We start from the raw sequence: 21,245 nt of genomic DNA, 5'->3' as shown, positions 1-21,245 counted from the left end.
AAGTATTTAATTTTTATCGACCTAATGCAAGATTATTTCTCACACATTTCACAAATTATTTTACCTAAATTCAACTTTTATAAATTTTTTGGAAATTAATAGACATTTGAAAAATATTAGCACCATGCTCTATTTACGTGTCTGACAGAACCTTTCTTTAAGTGTTTCCAGCTTGGCATTTGTTACACTAATTTTCTGGTTTTGATGGAAAGTGGAGTTTTCTAATTAACGGACTTGCAATATTCAAGGAAAACTAAGAGACAGCAGATGAGAACGGGTACGTATTACAAAAAACCAGTTAACTGCCTAGTGGTGCTTCATCTCAACTCCTACGAAAAGTGAAGGTTCGGTCCGTGAACACGCAGTTGAGCAGCAGCTGTCACGAGGCTGACGATGAGAGCGGCCACCCCATCTTTTCCAGCAGAAACGAGCCTGGAAGCCCTGTGTACTCCAATTCCCTCTCCAGCGGCCCTTCGTGATCAGATCGTTTGGGTGGGAGGAAATGTTAGTGCTCAAGGTCAGTTCTCGGCAAATGCGTATCCCACGCGCTTCCACGCGGGCGGTGAAGCGTCCGTGCTGTGGGCGACCGGACGGAGAGCCACCGCGAGCCGAGCATTACAGGCGACGGGGCACGCGGCCGCGGGTGACGCCCGGCCCGGTCCCCAGCCCCGCTCCTGCGCCCGCGCCTCCGTCGGGGGAACCGACCTCCTAGGGGCGCGTGGAGGCGCCGCCGCACGCGCTGGGTCGGGGGCGGGGCGAACAACCGCTGCGAGCCTCACGCGTCCTCCCCGCGCCGCGGCCCACCGGGCCGAACTGCGCCCCGCGTTCCGGCTCCCCAGGCTGCGCGCCGCTCCCGCGGCCGCCTCCCCTCACAGCCGCCCGGGATCTCCCTCGGGCCGGGGACAGGGCGCGGAGCGGGCGGGAGGCGGGCACCGGGAGACGCTGGCGCGGACCCGGCAGAAGCCCGGCGCGAAGCAGTAGTAAGGCAGGCGCGGGAGGACGCGGGCTACGGCGGCGGCGGCGGCGCTCTCGTCAGGCCCGCCCTTGCCCCGCCCCGCCCCCGGCGCTGCGCACCTCCCTCGCTCCGCCCCCTGGAGCCCGGCGACCAATCACAGCGCCACGCACGTGACGAGCGCTGCCTGCGATGACCTCATCCCTGGTGTGGGATGACGTCAAATTCAAGATGGATGGAATCACAGCGGCAGCGGCGGCTGCGGCGCGCGCGAGCCGAGTGTGAGCGGAAAGGGGCCCGGCGTCTGCCTCCGGGCTGAAGGCCGGTGAGTAACTGTCACGCCCCTCTCCCTAGGAGAAGTGCGGAGCCCCGTGGGAGGCCACAGCCTCCCCACAAAACGCGGCCTTTCCTGACGTAACTCTGAGGTGATTTCTCTCTTTTTTCTCTCCACCAGTGGGTTGCGGGCTCCGAGCGCCTCTGCGCGTGCGCCGGCACCCGGTTCTCACCGAGCATGCCCCAGACTCCCACGTAGCCGATTGTGCCTTCACACTGCGCATGCTTCTTGCCCGCACTTGGCCTCGCCCTCGCCACTGCGCACGCTCGCTCCCTCACTGGGCTTCCCTCACCCGGCCAGGTGCCCCGAGAGGCGGGCGCCCCCGCCCTCGGCACGAGCTCCTGCGCGGAGCGGTTGGGGCGCCTTCCGGTCAAGGGCGCGTGCAGCCGCCCCGTGCAGTCGTGGAGGCGGCCGCTGGCCGTCGCGGGGCGCCGGGCGCGTGAGCGCGCGCGGACGCCGGAGGGTCGGGGGACTCGGCACCTGCCGCGGCCCGCGCCCCGTCCCGCCGGACCCTCGGGCCCCGCCTGGCGGCCGCCACAGAACCAGTAGCCCAAGTTGCCTTTGCTTTCCGCGCCCCGCCTCCTGGCCGGCCCCCCGCCAACGCCTGGACCTCCGAGCGCGCCCCTTAGCTCCAGGCCCCCGGGCGGACCCGTTTCTCTGAGTCCCCGCCGCCCGCCGCGGAGCGCAGCCCCAGGCGGTTCGGCCGCGCTGTGCATGGTTCCCACCGTGGGGAAGCCCCGGTTGGAGGTCTGCGGCCGGAGGCGGTGGGAGCGCGCAGGGGGAGGTGTGGCTCGGGCGGCGGCGCCGGGACCCCCGCCGGGAGACCTCGGCTGGCCCGCGTGTCCGTGCGTGATCTCGTCCTGGGCGCGCTCGGCGCCCGGGCCACTTGTCGGGAGCCGGCTCGTAGCCCACGACCAGAGATCAGTCCGCTGGCGGTGGCAGAGCCCTCTGTCCTGGCCCTGCAGCCCGCCGGCTGCGTGGTTCTGGGGGAGGCCCCCGCAGCGGCTGCTTTTAGGGACGCCTTCTGCAGCGGGAACCGGGGGCGACGTTCCTCTGACGCCGCACGATGAGCAGCCTGCGGTTTCTCGCGCCACAGCCTCGCACGGCGCGCGCCTCCGGCGTCTCAGGGCCTTGGTGTGGCACGGCGGCGTCCAGCGCCCGTTCGGAACGATGGCCCCGAGTCATCGGTACGGAGCCCGCGTTGTGCTCGTCACCCTTGTTGGAGAAGACAGGAGAGTCGGTTAATCCATTTGAGAAAGACTTCTTGTTGACACGTTTTAAACATTTTTTCCCCCTGATGTTTGGAGTAAATCCCTCATTCATCTCTGATGACTAATCGTCATTACCTTGGAATATAAGTACCTCTAAGTATGGATGTTAAAAACAAAATAGGAATTTGGGGCATTGGGTCACTTAAAAGTAACTTTGTTTAATTCAGTCTGCCTTTTAACACGGTTGAATGTATAGTGTGCTTCATTGTGTGAAAATAAAAATCGACAGAGCTATAACCCTGGCCCTTGGGAATTGACAGTGTCTATGGAAGGGGGTATTAGGTGTGGAGCAAGAGGGGCTGAGTTATTGTGGGTGTGTCTAGGTGAGGAGGAGGTGACTGAAGGGACCGTCTTAGTTGGCCCCAAAGCCAGTGGCGATGGGAGAACAGATTGTACGGCTGTTCATGAGTGAGGTCTGACAGGTCATCGTGACTACCTGGAAAGAAAGGAGGAGGTTTCTGGTTGGGGAGACCTGGTGGTTGGCAGCACACCTAACTAAGCGGGGAATGTGTGAGGACAAGCAGGCGGGGGGTGAGAGGGTGTGGATCATCCCTACGGTCCTGGACATGTGGGGTATCCTGTGACGGAAGTCTTTACTGGGCACCTGGGAGGCTGCAGTCCCAAGGGGAAGGCCAAGCAGAGGCACAGATTTGGGAGTCATCGTCCCGTGGTAATTAGCGCCACAAGAGCTCCTACCAAAAGCAAAGAAAGCTGCCACGTGCTGAGCTCTGTAACAGATGCTGGAGCAATAAGGTGAGCACGTCCAGGTCTCGATAAAGCCTTGAGTGTGGTGGTTCCTCTGTCTGCCCAATAGATAGCTGCCTGGCCTTGTTCTAAGCATTAGGGACACCCAGGTGAGAACAAGGGTTCTTCCTTTTAGGGACTCGCATGAAGGAGATAGCTATGAAAGCATGTTACTATAAAGTTGTGTTATTACAGAGAGATGAAGTATGGCAGTTTAGATGAGCTGGCTAGGGACAAATTACGAAAGCTTTATGGAGACAGGGATATTTGAAGTGGATTTTTCGGTAGAAGTTGGCCATGTAAACGGAGGGTATGAAAGACATTTTAGATGGTGGAAATCAAGTGTGCAAGTTTGTAGGGAAGATGGTAAGCAGTGCCCAGTAAGAGTGGAGAGATGACCTGCGACCAGAATATGAAGAGTCTTGTATGCCACTCCAGTGTTTGGAGTTTTATCGCGGAAGTAGTAGGAAAATCAATACAATATTTTAAAGGAGACCGGGGATGGGACCAGCTTTATGTTGGGAGAAAAAAAAAGGCTTGATTTCTACCTCTGCATTTATTTGGAGTGTCAGAGTACAGAAAATCAGTAAATATTTATTGTGCAAGATACTATGTTGGGCATTGTGAAGTGTCAGAGATATTAAATAGAGTCTCAGTCCTTAAAGAGCTAACAGTTGTGTTTGAGAAGACACAAATGACTAACGATACAAGACAGTGAATAAACAACAGTAAATGGTGCCACTCTGCATGATACAGGAGGTGAAAGGTGTTTGCTCCTTATAGATTGAAGTAGTGAAGGAAGGTGTATTCGTTTTTTAGGGCTACCATAACAAAGTACCACAGACCGGGTGTCTGAACAGAAACTTATTTTCTGGCGGCTCTGGAGCCTAGAAGTCACAAATTAAGGTGTCAGTAGGGCTGGTTCCTCCTGAGGCCTCCCTTCTTGGCACATAGATGGCCATCTGTTCTCACGTGGTCATCCCTCTGTGTTTGTCCTAGTCTCCTCCTATAAGGACACTATTCAGATTGGAGTAAGGCCCAAAGACCTCATGTTAACTTAATCACCCCTTTAAAGACCTTATCTCCAAATACACTCACATTCTGAGGTACTGGGGTTCGGACTTCGGCATATGAATTTGGTGGGGGACACGATCCAGCCCATGACAGAATGCTTAATGGAGGAATTGGAGCACGAGCTGAGCTTTGAAAGATGATTCCTGTTGAGCTGAGTGCTGGGGAGGGGTTAGGTGAAGTCTGCAACCCTACAGATGGGGTGATAGAAGGAGCCATGTGTGCAGGTTGTATCTGAAGCAGGAAGTTATCCCAGGGGGTAACGAAGGGAAAGGCACTCTAAAAAGTAGTTTGAAACTACGAGGTTTACAGAGCCTCGTAGCCCATGTTTTTAAAATTTTGCATTTTAGCCTAATGGAGAACCAGTTTTCATTATTTTGTTTTGAAACAGAGTCAAAGCTGGCTCTTCTCACTCAGGTCTTAGATCTCATCTAAAGTGTCACATCAAGGCTTTTCTAACCATCCTCTACGAACCCCTAGTGAGCTCACTCAGTCAGAGCATCCTGTTTATTTCCATTATATCACTTAGCACAATCTGCAGTCATCTTTATATTTGTTTCCTTGTTTACATCTGCTTTACCTCACTAGAATGTGGGGGCCTTGTCTGTTTTGTGCACCCCTGTATTTCAGATATATCTTACCATGCCTTGCACGTCCAATAAATAAGCTGAACTAATACTAGTAATACTTCATGTGCACATCCGATGAACGATCAAAGCTTTGCGTTAGGAAGCTCGGTCGAGCAGTGTGTTATCAAGGATGGACTTGGAAGGCCTGGTAGGAATAGTGAATACCACTTGGAAATATGTAGTTAGGGTCATTTAATAACAAGAACAGAAATTGGTTTGCTTGAATAGAAAAGGAATTTATTGTAAAGATACAGGGTTGTTCTTGAGGTTTAAGGGAAAAACTGAAGAATTGGGCCAGGAAGGACAAAAACCATGGGAGCTGCAGGCATCTGTGTAGTGGGCCCTGGGAGGCGGCTGCCGAGATAAATCAGCCCACTCAGGTACTGCTCAGGTTTGTTGTTGTTCTTGGTCTGTGTTCCAGCGAGTTTCCAGTGGGCTTGGCTTGGGCTGTATGTACCCCTACCCCTGAGCAAGGGAGAGCAGTGCATCAGACTGTATTCCGGCCGAGGGTGGTTCTGCCTCAGGGGCCTCCTCCAGCAGGGGGAGGGGCCGCCAGGGCCAGACAGGCCCAACTGTGTCACAGTGGAGTCATTCAGCTGGATGTGCAGAGAGCACACCTTTAACCAAAATGAGACCTTCTCTAGAGGCTGAAAATGTGGTGAGATGGGATCCAAGGGAGTGGCATTACTATCTTGAAGGATCAGATAAGCCAGGCTAGCTTTGAAATCTGAGGAACTTAAGATAATTTCTGGATATCTGCGTCGTCCCAAACTCAGAGCCGGCTTCCTGTCACCATCTAATAGTAAAATCAAATGGAGAGAGTCGGGCTAAATCCAGAGGTAGGTTTTGGGGCTGAATGGTGTGTGTGTTTATATGCCAACGTCAAATGTAGATGCGTTTTCTAACTAGGTTACACACATCCCTCTATTTCCCAGTGTCATGGTTAGGACTGTAGAAGCATTCCAAAGAATTCTGTAGAACTGGTAGTAAGGCTTTTGTGTCCTAGACTTGGAGCCAGTTTGATTCATAATGTACCTTAGCTCTATATCAGCCTGAGTTTTAGTCTTCAAAACTTGAAACTCAGTGAGGTTATTTTGGTCCCATCCCATCTTCCTTTCTCAGCCCCTCACTCATCTTCACGTGTCTTTTTATCTGAGTGTGGACTGTGCTTTGCTTTTCAGTTTCTATCCCCAGAACACTCCGTATTCCAAAATTACCTGCTTCCCATCCATCTACTTAAAAATCTCAACTCCTTCCAACTGATCTAACATTGGTATAAATAAAGAGGAAATTATTTGCATTGAATTAACTTAAATTATGAATTCCCCGTTCCTTAGCATTTAGTACCTGAGGAATTTGAGGTGATGATATGAATTAATTTTCTGGAATCCAATTGTGAAGAGCTTTGTAGCCATGCTAGGGTATTGGGGCCTTAGGCCAGGCCAGCCTTAGGGGGTCTTGAAGCCCTGGCAAGGTCAGATGAGTGTCTCTGAAAAGTGTCTGTAGCAGAAATGTGAAGAATGGAACCCACAGTGTTCCTGTAATAGTCAAGGGAGCTGTGAGTCCCAAAGCTTCCTGACGCCCTCACTGTTCACTCACCCACCCTCCCACCCCTGCCCAAACGAACCGCTTCCTGAAACCAGGAGTGTCATACACGTTTTCATCCTTCATCGTGCGTCTGCCCTACCACGGGAATGTGCGCTACTGGAGAGCCGGCAGCGGGCCAGCTCACTCGTCTGCTGTCACCAGCACCTCCTGTGACACGTGGTGGCATACAGTGGCCCACACACACATTTGGGAAGGGAAGGAAATTAAATGTGTGCTTGCCATGTAGAAAACACTGTATACACTAGGAGCTTTCAAACATACGAGTGTTGTTTTGTTCATCATGAAAATCCTATGTAATGGGTAGTGTTAGCCCTGCTTAACAGGTTAAGGAGACTAGTTAGTACTTAGAAAGGTTGAATAATCTTTATACGGTTACGTACTTACTAGGAGGCAAAGCCAGGATTTGAGGCAAGTACACTGATTTGAAAGTCTTCCCCCATGGAGCTGTGATTTCCATGACTTGTTAAACATAAAGATTCTCTCGTTTTGAAATTTCAGGAAACAACATGAAATAGAAACCATTCAGGCAGAGTTTGGGAAGATATTTGTGTGCGAGGAGCCAAGTGGTAAGCAAGCCAGCCCTGTGTCAGAATGTGGTTTTCCTGGGGGATTTCCTCCCAGCTTCTTCTGCAGTTCCTAAACAGGCCTTTTCTTCCACGTTTCACCCACTTTTCAGAGCACCAGGGTTTTTCCACCATGACTAAAGTGGTAGCAGGAACACCTGCACTGATGAGTCAGGTAGAAAGAAGTGAGCAAAGGACAAGGAACAAGACATGCACGCAGTGGCAGTATGTGTACGTAAGAGCTTTTACGTTGATGACACACGGTCATCGCTAAGTCAGAGGCTGAGGATCACATAAAACTTACCTGAGAAACTGGAGTTTGATGAACCGGCAGATTTACGAAGAAGAAAATGCATCCAGTAGCAAGGCTGGCTTCACCTGAGGGCAGACAAGCAGAAAGGGCAAAAGGTTTGGAGCATGCAGTCTGCGCATCCACCGGCCTCAGAGGGTTTTGCCGGATTATCACGGCATTGAGCAGGTTGGATCTTTTTCCCCTTTTTGCCTGCATTCTTGATTTTTTAGCATTTTATATTTTTAGTTAAGTTGTTAAACTCAATATATAGATCTACTGTCGTTACAACACAGAATTCCAAAGTGTTAATTGTTTGCAGCTCCACCAGGAAAGGGGCCATTGTTTTTAAGTTTTAATAATTGAACGAAAAGGTAAAAAAGCAGGGCGTCACCCTGAAGGTGAGGAGGCTGCACTGCCCTGTGTGCTCGCTCTGTCCTGTTGTGCCAGACATCAAGCGCCTCTGTCCTGGGCTACTGGACAGGGTGGCGAGGTCACTGTCCTCTTACAAGGTCTCAAGTGTAGTCCCCAGAGCCCTCATGCCTCCACCCCCTCCAGCCTCGTCGCCTGCCATCCCTGCCTGTATCCTTTGCTCCAGCCTGGCACTCTGGCTTGTCTCTGTGCTGTTGGACATGCTGCTCCTGTCCTTGAAATGTCCTTCGCCCTGCCTGACTCTTCCCACATTCTCTCACTGCTTCCTGATCATGAGGCCTCTCGTCTCTCACCTGGTCGGTGCCACCAGTGCCGTCACCTGGACTCCCTCTGTACCTTTGCACATACTTATCTGGTGCTTAGTATACTGAAGTGTGATGACAGACGGACTTTTCCTGTTCCCACGCAAGACTTCAAGCACCGTAAGGCAGGACTGTGCTTGTCAGATCGTCTAGCCAGGTGTAGCACATGCTAGACAGGTGCCTGATATGAGAAGCGTGTGACATGATGTCCAAGTCCAGGCTCTGGGGCCAGACTCCAGCCCCACTGCTGACTGATGGGTGACCTTACACACATTACTTGACCTTTCAATGCCTCCATTTCCTAATTTGTAAACGGAGGATGACAGAACCTAGCTCAGGTGCTTAAGTGAGAATTAAAAAGGGGAAACTAGAGGTGGTGAGGTGTGGGGGTTAAGAGTGTGGCCTCTGAGCCAGTCCCCTGGTGAGTCCTGCTCTGCTGCTACTCTCTGTGTGACCTTGAGCACGTTACTTATCCCTCTGTGCTTCAGTCTCCTCATTTGTAGAATGGGGTACTAATTGCACCGACAGCCTAGGGTTGCTGTAAATACTGAGTTAATGCATGAAAAATGCTTACGGTATTATGTGGCGGGAAATGTACAATTAGTGTTTGAGCAAGTAGAATGGAAAATAAACACTGTAAAGTAGTAATCAGGCATATCAGGAATTTGGACACGCTTAGCCACTTTACAGGCAAACAGTCTCATTGATAACTAAATGGAAGTTACAGTCAAATAAATAGTTTTAATCCCAAATAATTTTCAGGGACAGTGACTATTTCTCTTAAAACTCAACTCTGAGTGACTTACTGTTCCCTAATTCCCAGATGTTTTTGTTCAGAATATAGAAGCCTGTGGCTCAAGGGAATGAAAGGAAGTACTTACTTAGAGCAAAAACAAGGATGATCATTTGAAGAAAGCAAAAGAAGCAAACTCTTTTGAACAGTGAAAAGTGAGAAAATGGTGACTTAGCATATAGGAACGGTACAGGTGGCATGTGGAATAGCATTTGCTTCACATCCAGGGACATAGCAAATCTCACTGGATTTAGTCCTCACACAGTTCCTCAGCCTACACCTATAGTTTCACGTTTCCTTGATGTCTTAGTTGGGGTTCTCCCAAAAGCAGACCGTGAGACAAGGATTCACATGCAGATGTTTACTTGGGAAGTGATCCCAGGAGGCGCAAGAAAACTTGTAGGGAAAGTGAGGCAGGAAAGGGTACCTATAAAGGGTGCATTCATGAAGAGGTTTCTGCTAACATTTAGAATATCAAAACTGAATTCCTGAAATAAATCTGAACTGATTTTTCTGTCAGATTTCATCTCAACTAAGAGCCCCTTAGAGACATTTTTAACCCTCACATTCTTATCCTCTATAGTCAGTCCATTAGCAATCTTAATGACTGCCTTCACTGCTGCCCCCTGATCCGGGGACCATCGTGTCTCACCTGCATCACTGGAGGAGGCTCCTGGGTCTAGGCCATCACCATCATCTCACCTGTATCACTGCAGTAGGCTCCTAGCTGGCCTTCTGGCTTCCACCCTTTCCCCACTTTCCATGGTCCATTCTCAACAACGTAGCCAGCAATCTTTCTGAAACATAATTCAGGTCATTGTCATTCCTCTGCTCAGAGTCTTCCAATGGCTGTCCATTTCAGTCCTGGTAAAGCACTGTTCTTCCATGCTTCCCTCCGGCCCTGCACAGCATCTCCTCCTGCTTCTCCGATGTCATCTTTCATGGCTCCCTCTGCAGCCCTGCTGTTATCTGGCTCTTCCCTCTGCTTGTAACGCTCTTCTCTCAGTGATCCTCATGGCTCATCCTTGGCCTCCTTCAAGCTTTCTCAAATGCCTTTTTGTTGGATGAGTGAATGAATGAATGATGTGAAGTTTCTGGTACAATTTGTAATGTGTTATAGGTACTGTTTTCTCATTTAATTCTCATAATAGCATTGTTTGGTAATTGCTATTATCCTTACGTTACATTGGGGAAAACTGAGGCTCAGAGAGGTTGATTAGCCCAGAGCACTGACTTCAGACTGTCTTGACTCTGACCCACAGGGAGGAACATACGGTTGGGTACATCCCAACCCAGTACTTGTTTACATGTGTGGGGATGTGTGCATGGAAGTGAAACGGAAGTTTCTCCCCCCGCACCAGTTTTTAAGCCATTGTTTCTCAGTCTAGTTGTAGGGTGCAGCTCCCTGGCCCATGCTGGTATTATGAGCCTTGCGCTCCACCTGGCTGACGCAGTGGGTCACTGGTCTCGTTGGTTGGCCGCTCACAGCAGCTCATGGCAGCTTTCGTAGGCTGCCGGCCACTCAAGGTTGCACACATCAGCACACAGCAGTTCACACTGACCTCGGCTGCTCACGGCAGCCCAGCTCCAGGGAGAGCTGTTGTTCACAGTCTTAGCTGTAGAGGGCGCAGCTCACTGGCCCATGTGGGAATTGAACCGGCGACTCCCGCGTTAGGAGCACTGCGCTCCAACTGCCTGAGCCAGTGGGCCACCCATGGGAGTTTCACAAGATCTTAGTAAGCCTTAGTACACTGAGACGTTCTGACATTTTCCACTCTGCCCTAGTCATTGTTCTTTTTTTTTTTTTGCTAGTTTCAAACCACTAAATTGATTTTAAGAAACTCTTTGAAAAGTTCTTGTCCAAGCATTTGATTCTGCATCTGTTGCTTTTACCTGTGGCAACATCTGAACTAACTTTCTCAAGTTATTAGCACTAAAAACAGTGTTCAGTTCACGGCTGAGTTGGTAAGTGTGGCATTATAAGCATATTTCTTTCTCTGCTAACCTCTATAAAAGATGACAAGAGTTACTTTGCACAGAAGTAGATGTGTGATTATAAAGAGAGTATAGTAGGATTAAGGGAGAGATTAAAATGGCTAACAGGAAGGGAAAATACCTCTATCAAGCAATCACAAGTGGAGGACTCACAGTTGACCACTGATATGAAATGATGGTACGCACAAATGAACAGAACTCAGTACAGTCTGCCCAAGGTGGTTGTTTGGGACAGGCTACAGGCATTGTCCCTGGAAGTAGTGTCATGCCTCTGAGTCTGTTAAATTGATCAGCACCGTAACGGAGTCAGAATAATATTAAGGAAGGTTTTTACCTTCCTTACAGTGCTTGGTGTACAGTGCTTGGTCACTCCAGGTAGGTGGCCTACTGAACTCTTCCTTGTAGGCTTCTAAAGAGCCCTGGTGCTGGACCAGCAAAGGCTGATCCTGCGAGGCCAGAGGAGAGCCTGCATGTGTGCTGGGTGTGAATTTGGTGCGTCTGCAACTTGCCTTCTAGAGAGTGATAAAACTGTCACAAGTAGTCTTAGTTATTTTGAATCAAAATCAAACCAGAGATGTGGCATTAGGTAACAAGCGTAAGTGAAGGCTTAGAGATGGAGAGTCAAGTGTCACCTGTGTGAAATGGCTTTCTCTTCATTGACAGCATGATGGGCTTAATCTGGACCATTTTTCATTGATACTGAATGAAATGCCTATAAATCCTGCAATTTCTGAATATTGCACAGCATTTGTCAAGTCCTTACTACGAGTATGTATGAGGTGCTAGCTCATCTAATCTTGGCACCAACCCTAAAGGAGGGCACAGTTGTTGCTTCCATTTCTTCCCTGATAATCAAAGAGGCTTATCGACAGCAGGAAGGAGCCAGCATTTCAACCCCAGCATCTCGGCCAGAGCCTGCACCCACCACCACTAGGTCTTCGTGTCTCACCTTTAGCTTTGAATAGAATTTCAGTGAAATCTCAATTCAAACCCCTTAGTTTAGAATTAGTAATAATTCAGTTTAAACCCAGGCCAAAGTTTCTTTTGTGTCTTGTTGAATGTGATTTGGTAAGAAAATAATATTCAGGAGACTGCAAGGTGTTTAGCATAAGAAAGAAAACAAACTTTTTATTATTTAACATCTCTAACCTTTGTTAAACACTTGGATGCAGTGGTAATTAGCAAATGATTTTTCACTTTCCAAATTCATCCCGGTTTTTAAAGGTCTAGCAAGACCTCTCATTTGCAACCCACTGTTAACAATTCACATTGTGGGGAGAAAGAAACTTTCCTCTGCCCTCCTCGGTTCTTTCAGCTGGTCTAAGGATTAAGTCTACATGAGACAGATTAACAAGAGAAAATACCAAATTTAGTTACATAGCACATACGGGAACCCCACATGCATGAGAGTTTCAGAGATGGGAAATGAGGGGTACATGACATCCTGAGCTAAGGATGAGGTAAGGTGCCTGAGGCTTCAGAGGGTCATTGCAGGACGATAAGAAGAGCAGATGTCCAGTGAGTAGTAGTTTGCCCTGCCCTTTAGAGAGGTCAAAAAAGTTTATCTCTGTTAACCTATTATTATGGGCAAGGCTCCTAATTCATTTCTTCTAGGTTTGTTGGGGGCAGGGGTAGAAGTTTCTCGTGAGCCCGCAGGGTCTCACTTGGCCTTCGCTCAAAATAATTTGCATACCACAGAGGCACATCTTGGGGTGCTCATTCTGAACCCCTACACAGTAATAAAACAGATTGCCTTTTAGAATTAGAGACTTCAGGCATTTCCCTACTTCATACTTATTCTCTGAACTAATAGAACCAAGCATCAAATAGATAAGGACCCTACATAGTAAGCCATTATTTTTAAATATTACATACCTGCCAAGTTCTGGCAGCCTTTTTTGATGGTGTGAAAATTCCTATGTTACAGTCTCTTGTTCCTAAAATTCCTCATTTAATGATTGATGATCTACTTAAGCCATGAGACTGTTTTCTCATATTTTCCGTGTTATTAAATAAGATTGTTCATCCAAAAAGCTTTTGTGTGCCTACAATCCGTTAAATATTGGCACCTATGAAAAGACAGCTATGGTCCCTGCCGCTGGAGCATTTCGTCTGGTGGAACCTTTTCCCCGCATTTCTCACGGTAACGTACACTTTGTTTTTCAGATAAGCCCAAGCAATGGAGGGGTTACTGCATTACATCAACCCGGCACATGCCATTTCTCTCCTGAGTGCGCTCAACGAGGAGCGTCTCAAAGGCCAGCTGTGTGACGTGCTTCTGATCGTTGGAGACCAAAAATTCCGAGCTCATAAAAATGTCCTGGCTGCCAGCAGTGAATACTTCCAGAGCTTATTCACAAATAAGGAAAATGAGTCCCAGTCTGTATTTCAGCTTGACTTTTGTGAACCAGATGCTTTTGATAATGTTTTGAACTACATTTATTCTTCATCTTTGTTTGTCGAGAAAGGCAGCCTTGCGGCTGTGCAAGAACTAGGATACAGCCTGGGGATTTCCTTTTTGACGAACATTGTTTCTAAGACCCCTCAAGCCCCCATTCCAGTGTGTCCCAACAGAAAAAAAATATTCATAGAACATGATGAGAACAGTTCTCAAAAGAGAAGTGTCATCGTCTGTCAAAGTAGAAACGAAGCACAAGGAAAAACCGTCAGTCAGAACCCACCCGATACCAGCCACGCTCCCCGGCCCTCCCCTAGCATTGCGGTCAAGACCAGCACCAGTAAGCCACATGTTCCAAAGGCAGTGGAACCACTGCACAGTCTGTCACTGACCGAAAAGAGTTGGCCCAAAGATGGTCCTGTGGGCTACGTGAAGGCCCTTGAGCATTCTGTAGCTTTGGACGACCCCAGCAGAAGCAGTCAGGTGAAAAGGAATGCCGCGCTGCCTTCCGCACCGCTGCAGGACAGAGAGGCAGCGGATGACAAACCAGGCGCCAGCGCTCAGCTTCCCAAAGGAAAAGCCATAGAGCTGGCTTTGAAGCGGCCGCGGCCACCTGTCTTGTCTCTTCGCAGCTCCTCGGAGACGCCCTATCTGTTGAAAGAAACCAGCCGAGGCAGTGGGCCGGGCGAGGATAGGAACTTGCTGTACTACTCGAAGTTGGGCTTGGTGATCCCGTCCAGCGGGTCTGCTGCTGCGACCCAGAGCATCGACAGAAGCGGCCCGCTCGTGAAGAGCCTCCTCCGGCGGTCACTGTCGATGGACAGCCAGGTCCCTGTCTACTCGTCCTCGCTAGATTTGAAATCTTCCCAGGGGCCCTCCTCAGTGCCGGGGGATGCACCCGGGACTGCGTTTTGTGCTTTGTCTCAAAAGTCATCTTTAAAAGACTGTGGTGAGAAGCCAGTCCTGGACGAGCGGCCTCCAGCCGCGCAGCCGCACCGCCTCAGGTCCTTGAGTGCATCTCAGCCCGTGGAGAGGGAGGGCGCCGAGGTGCGAATCAAGACGGAGCCCCGCAGCCCACTGGCGGACCCCTCCGACATCATCCGCGTCACGGTGGGAGACGCCACGGCCGCGTCCTCCGGCACGAGAGACCTTTCTCTGAAAGCAGAAGACGACCAGAAAGACATGAGCAGACTCCCGGCCAAAAGGCGGTTCCAGGCAGACAGAAGGCTGCCGTTTAAGAAGCTAAAGGTGGACGAGCACGGCTCCCCGGTGTCGGAAGATAACTTTGAGGGCGGCTCGAGCCCTCCTCTCCTCCATGCGGACTTTCCAGACTCTGACTTGAATAAGGAGGAATTTGGTGAGTTGGAGGGCACAAGATCAAACAAAAAGTTTAAATGCAAACATTGCCTTAAGATCTTTAGATCAACAGCGGGTCTTCACCGGCACATTAACATGTACCATAATCCAGAAAAGCCCTATGCCTGTGACATCTGTCACAAACGGTTTCACACAAACTTCAAAGTGTGGACCCACTGTCAGACCCAGCACGGCATCGTGAAGAATCCGTCACCGGCCTCTAGTTCACATGCCGTTTTGGATGAAAAATTCCAGAGAAAGCTGATTGACATAGTGAGAGAGAGAGAGATTAAGAAGGCCCTGATCATTAAATTGAGGCGCAGCAAGCCCGGTTTTCAGGGCCAGAGTAGCTCCCAAGCCCAAGCCATCAAGAGGAACTTGCGATCGCGAGCCAAAGGAGCGTACATTTGTTCGTACTGTGGCAAAGCCTATCGCTTTCTCTCGCAGTTCAAACAGCACATAAAAATGCACCCGGGAGAGAAGCCCCTTGGAGGACACAAGGCCGCGAAGCCGAGAGAGCACGCTGCCCTGGGCCCGGTAGAGAAGGAGGTTTTCCAGTGCCGCCTCTGTAACGCTAAGCTCTCTTCTCTCCTAGAGCAAGGAAGCCACGAGCGACTGTGCCGCAGCGCAACCGTGTGCCCTTACTGCAGCCTCAGGTTTTTCTCGCCCGAGCTCAAGCACGAGCACGAGAGCAGGTGTGAGTACAAGAAGCTGACGTGCCTGGAGTGCATGCGCACGTTCAAGTCGTCCTTCAGCATCTGGCGACACCAGGTCGAGGTCCACAACCAGAACTCCATGGCGCCGGCCGAAAACCTCTCCCTGCCCGGCCTGGACCACAACGGGGAGCTCACGGGCTCCTCCAGGCCCCAGGCCGAGCCCCCGAAGGCCAACCACGTGGGCACGGCCAAAGACGACACGGCGTGCAGCAGCGACTGCTCGGAGCAGGTGAACTTCGACTCGGAAGATTCCTCCTGTCTCCCCGAGGACCTCAGCCTTTCGAAGCCCCTCAAAATCCAAGTGAAAGAGGAGCCTGTGGAGGAGGCCGAGGTGGAGGCGCCTGAGGCCAGCGCCGCCCCCAAAGGAGCCGCGCCCAGCAAGGACCCCGGCCTGTGGCCCTGCGAGAAGTGCGGCAAGACGTTCACGGTGCCCAAGCAGCTGGAGCGGCACCAGGAGCTGCTGTGCTCCGTGAAGCCCTTCATCTGCCACGTTTGCAACAAAGCGTTTCGCACCAACTTTCGGCTCTGGAGTCACTTCCAGTCCCACATGTCTCAGGCTACGGAGGACGCGGCGCCCAAGGATTCGGATGTGCGCCCCGTCCCCACAAACTCGCCGTCCCCGCCGCCTCTGCCCCCGCCACCCCCGCTGCCCAAGATCCAGCCGCTGGAGCCCGACAGCCCCACGGGCCTGTCTGAGAACACGGCCCCCACCACGGAGAGGTTGTTTGTGCCCCAGGAATCGGACACGCTCTTTTACCACGCCCCGCCCCTCTCGGCCATCACATTTAAGAGACAGTTCATGTGTAAACTTTGCCACAGGACCTTCAAGACCGCCTTTAGTCTTTGGAGTCACGAACAGACCCACAATTAGAGGGCCACCCCGTCCCCCCTGTAACCACAGGGGGGGCAGCCTCCAGATTTCAGCCTGCATTGTGAAATGTGTCGTAAGAAAGAACCTATTTTTTACAAAAGAATAATAAAGGTTGGAAATTGTTATGCTTGAATATAAGTTTGAGGTAAACTGATGTTACTTAGTAATGTCCTTACTTAACTGAGGAAAACTGAAAACTGTGCTTCTGGACCTGCAGTCACACGTGACGCGACTTCGTGGGTGTGGAAAGCCGCTCGCTCTGGTGGTCTGCATGACTCCTCATTCCACAGCGTCAGCAGGGTCTGCTACTCGGGCTGCTTTTGTTTCCTTACTGATTTGCCGTTAGTGAAATACTATTATAGGATTTCTTCTTTGGATTATATCAGACACATAAGTTCTAGTTAAATCTCAGCCATGTTTTTAAGTCCAGAATGTATAAGGAAGAAGTGGGGTAGTTTGCAGTATCGATTTAGGTCTTTAGCAATAAAAAAAAAAAAAAATGATAAACCTCAACTTTAATAAGTTATCCTGACACTTGATAAAAATATTTGGCATTTTCTGGTCACGTAGAACTTTTTTTTGTATGAAAATTGTGAAAAATTTAAATCAGCAATAGTAATACTTAGATTTTTATAAAACAAAAACTTGCTCTTGGGTCATTTAATATAATTATTGATGAAAGACTTGGGCAACGAAAATATTAAGACTTCTGACAGGCCTCTAAAGTCAGTTTACAAAAGTGTCAGTGGCGACAGGCGTTGTAATCAAAACTGTGCGTGCTGTGTACACATCACAGTTCTAAGTTCAGACCAGCATTTGAGGACTGTAAATATTTGGTTTTCTCGGATTTATGCTGCCACACATTGAAAATCTGAGTGTATTTGGGACAAAGATAACATGGCACTAATTTTGAATTTAACAACATTAGGATAACAAATAAGAAGGTCGGGACATATATTTACACGGGTCCGTAGCCCCCCGAGTCAGGACAGCTGCTCTGAATCCTGAATTAACCATCTCCCTCCAGAGTCTTGAAGCAGAGGACAAACACCACACTGCATGCAGTCTCTACATGCTTTTCAAGAACAATATTTACAGTATCCAGTTTCCTGCCTTTGTCTTGTGTTGAGTTCCGTTAGAATTTGTTGGAGTTTATCGTGGTGAAACATCCATAGTGAAACCATTCTGCTTTGAGTTGCTGCTTAGTATTTCATAAATCCATATTAAAGTGTACTGTCAAGGGTTCAAAAGTAGTTTTTCTACTTATTTTGGCCCATAGGGTTTAGGCTTCTTCTTTTTTTCCTATTTCACATAAGTTGTAATTAAAAGCCTTTTAGTAAGTGTTATCGAAAGTTCAAGGGGCTGTTTCAGATGGGAAAATTTTTATTTCATTTGTGTGTGGGGGGGGCAGGGGCAGGATTAGATACATAAAAGAAAAATTGTGGAAACTACGAAACCCTTTTTAAGGTAGTGATATGGATTAAGACTCCAGGTTTATTAACTGTTGGCAAGCTATTCTTTCAAATTTAAAAAATCAACTACTGGGACTAAAATAATTTGCTGAGTAGTTAAAATTTGCACCAGCAGGAAAGACGTGCCCTCGTCGGTCTCGACCCACATTTCCATATCAGTGGTAGGAAAGATAGTCTTTTTATTGAAACAAGCATTTTTATAAAATACAAATTGACTTTGAACATTATAGAAATTATATATGTACTTTTGCCTTTTATTCTTTCATTTGAAAGTTACCAAAAGTCCCAAAAATATTTGAGTGGTTACTGCCTATTTCTAGTCTTACTTGAATTTGATGGAGAAAGGGGAATAAAATTAGAGTTAATGATTATTACCATCTTTATATTTTCTTGAAGAAATCTATGCATTTTAAAGACAAAACTAAAGCATGCGATTTTACTTGAAACATTAGGGTGGATTATCATTCATTGAGGCCATTCCCCATATAAGTGGTATTTCTTGCTCTGCGCACCTCGGTAGCTGTCACTTCAGAAGAAGAGTTTCCCTCAGAGTAATCATTACTTACAGCTGTTAGAGTATCTATAAGAATTCCACGATACACAGTATCTTGGCATTGTAAATCAGTATCCCAAGACTTGAACCTTTATGCTACATTTTTGAGGATTTTTTAATGTTAATCAGTAAAAAATATTTTTGATCTAAATACAGGCTCTGCGTATCTGTTGGATTTTAAAAGGTTGCCAGTGTTTTGTCTTGTTCACATTTTTGTCTAGGCAAGGAACATAAGATTTCAAGTAAAATTTTGAACCAAAAACATTTATAATGCAGTTCTGGTTTTTCTATTACTTTTTATACTGTATCTTAAAAGCACTAGGCTGAAAGAGTTTATTTTGGTGGTCAAAAAATAAAATATGCTTCCACTCATGTAATAACTATTTTAAATGTTAAGAAGTAAACTAATGAAAGACATGTTAATTACTTTATTCAATAAACAGGTTTTTTAAGAATGTTTATCTCAGCCAGTGGGCAAATACTTGGTATGAGACAACTTGGTCTTTCATTGTTACAACTCTTTAGCAAAGATATTCTTGAAAAAGTTTTTTCTGATTGTGATTAATTTTTGAAAATGTAAAAAGCTCATTATTCCTTGTAAGTATTCAGGATGCCTGCTTTTTTATGCCGTTGTGGAAAGAATGTAAGATGTTTTAATATATTCTTTGTTAATCTAAGAATCTGTTATTTTCTTCAGGTGGGGGAGGGAGGGAAGAACACCGTAAAACATGTTTTTATCAAGGTAAGCAATGGAGGTAACAAATAGTGTACATTTTTTATAGTAATATTTCAAGATTCATAGAATATTTACCTTTCAAACTGGTTACAGTTAGTATGCATTTATAATTTTATCAAAATATACGACTAACAATTCAACAGTGACGTCATGTGCATTTGTGTGGAGGTGTAAGTGGTCCTTGGTTTTCTGATTTGGAACGGTCATTCTAGCCTTCTCTTTAAAAATATGCCCCAGCACTTCATTGGTGAATATGTAATCCACACACGGCACCCTTGGTGCTGAGAATAGAAACTGAGACAAGAATAAAACATGCCCTTTGGTGGAGGCATGGGGTGCTTTCCTCTGCGGGCAGCTGGACAGTCAGGGTGAGGGAGACACAAGAATTAACTGATCTAAAGTCAGCCTTTGTTCCCTCAAGTTTCTGTGTGTGTGTGAGCACGCGCACCTACAACCCAGGTCCTCTCGGAAGTCTAGGAAGTAAAATTATTTCAATTTTCTTACTACAGAAATAATTAGGTGTCATTCATGACAGGTTCTTTATAATTGCACTAATTAATATTGGAATATTACAAGTTAGTTTTATCAATTTCTCATGTCTCCCTGATGTGTTTTGCAATAATTGTGAAAAGCATTGGTTGAAATAATGCCAACACATACTCTTTAATAAGTTCTGTAACACTGGCTTTTTTAAGTTTTCAAAATAGGTTTTTCTCTTGTGGCTTTAGCACTTTAAGAAGTTTGACGTTTGCATAATTTCCAGTTTGCTCGTTCAGTGCTTCTCTGTTTTCTAGCTATGGCTTTGCCATGTGACAGAAGAATCCCGAATAGTCAGTGTTTAGATTCTGGAGGGGAAAAATGAGTTAATGTCAGGTTTTTTAAAAATTCCTTTTAGAGACAGCCATTTGAGAACCAAAGTATTTTACTGTAAATTTTTAAAAGAATTGAATTCCGTGCTCTTTGGTCATTTTTGAGTGCTGTCCAGGTTTTCCACAAAGTTGTCTTTGGTTAATACTGATATTCAATAGGTGATCATTTCTTATTGACATTCATCCAAGACTTTCAAAATTTTCATTAAGTAAGTGCTTATTGTTAAAAGAAAAACAAATGTGGTTTTATAATTGTGTATATTTTGTTGTCATTTGCCTTAGCAGAATAAAACATGGTTCAGTTTTCTTTAGGAATAAGTTGTTTTGGACTGAAAATTCATAGTAAAATAGGATTTCTATCTAATGTTAATCCATTGCTTATTTGTATCCAATTCTTTTGTCTGTTTACTTTGCTTAAATCTTGACTAAGAATGATTGGAGTCAATAAATTTGTACTGTATTTTGTTTTGAGTCCTGGTCTCATTGCTGTGTTTTGCACTTTGATAATAATTAATGATTAGGAGCGTTTCCACTTTATGAAAGTGAAGAGAAAGCCTCCTATTTTGCTAATATGATCAGCACTGAAGAGTTGGGAGAGAGATTTACTTTTTCCCAACAGTAAAGGTTGCTTGTAGAATTTTAAGTATGCACTAAAGCTTCACTTCATTCGGGCACCAAAAATATAACTAAAACCACGCAAGCAGCAGTCTGCCTCTCCACCTTCTTCTTTACTCATCAAATTAGTATTTTTTAAATGATCATGGAGTAAATGCATAGAAAGGAAGTTTTTAAGCACCCTGAATTGACATTTCAGCACAGCAATTGATAAGCGTGTTTTATTTCATAATTTAAAAGCGTTTGTCCACGTTGCAGCATCTTTTTGCATTCTAAGGAGGCACTTCCGTAACACGGGGCTATGTTAACTTGATCACAGTATATTTATTAGCTTCCCCTGTAAAGAGCGGAGCGGAGCTCGAGGCTTTTCACCAAGCTGGCTGTGGAAAGAGGGAGGGAGAGGAGAGCCGGACCAGGTTGATTAGTACGGACAGTCCACCTTGAACTTGCACTGGACTCTCCCAATGCTTTGGTTTTCCTTGCCTGATACCCTAAATTAGCCTTTCTGGGCCAGCAGTTTCTTGAACACGGTACACCAGGAATAAACAGCATAATCGTTATTTAATCTCTCGCCCTCCAATTTGCCACCACACATTTTGTTTTAAAAACTTAGCTCTGCCCTTTCTCCTCAGTAATGACAGGCTTCGACGTTTGGGATGGCTGCTGTCCTGTCGCG

At 47.3% G+C, this 21,245-nt stretch overlaps 1 protein-coding gene across 4 annotated transcripts; it reads left to right on the top strand.

Moving 5' to 3' along the window:
* Window positions 1–1,122: 1,122 nt before the first annotated feature.
* Window positions 1,123–20,419, top strand: ZBTB21 (zinc finger and BTB domain containing 21). Of its 4 annotated transcripts, none has more exons than XM_033087967.1 (3): window positions 1,123–1,277; window positions 7,108–7,175; window positions 13,150–20,419. In XM_033087967.1, the coding sequence occupies exon 3, from the start codon at window positions 13,163–13,165 to the stop codon at window positions 16,322–16,324; it is 3,162 nt and encodes a 1,053-aa protein (XP_032943858.1). In that variant the 5' UTR covers window positions 1,123–1,277; window positions 7,108–7,175; window positions 13,150–13,162; the 3' UTR covers window positions 16,325–20,419. The 4 variants fall into 4 exon arrangements, with proteins under 4 accessions (XP_032943858.1, XP_032943857.1, XP_032943865.1 ...); XM_033087974.1 differs by lacking the exon at window positions 7,108–7,175 and having other exon boundaries at window positions 1,124–1,277; window positions 13,150–14,738; window positions 15,333–20,419; XM_033087969.1 differs by lacking the exon at window positions 1,123–1,277 and adding an exon at window positions 3,258–3,310.
* Window positions 20,420–21,245: the final 826 nt, after the last annotated feature.

This window comes from Rhinolophus ferrumequinum, chromosome 2, assembly GCF_004115265.2.
Source record: "Rhinolophus ferrumequinum isolate MPI-CBG mRhiFer1 chromosome 2, mRhiFer1_v1.p, whole genome shotgun sequence".
Taxonomy (NCBI): Eukaryota; Metazoa; Chordata; class Mammalia; order Chiroptera; family Rhinolophidae; genus Rhinolophus; species Rhinolophus ferrumequinum.
This window is presented reverse-complemented; position numbering and strand designations above follow the sequence as displayed.

Excerpts from the sequence above, each read along its gene's own strand:
- ZBTB21 (XM_033087966.1), top strand. The coding sequence starts at position 13,163 with ATGGAGGGGTTACTGCATTACATCAACCCGGCACATGCCATTTCTCTC.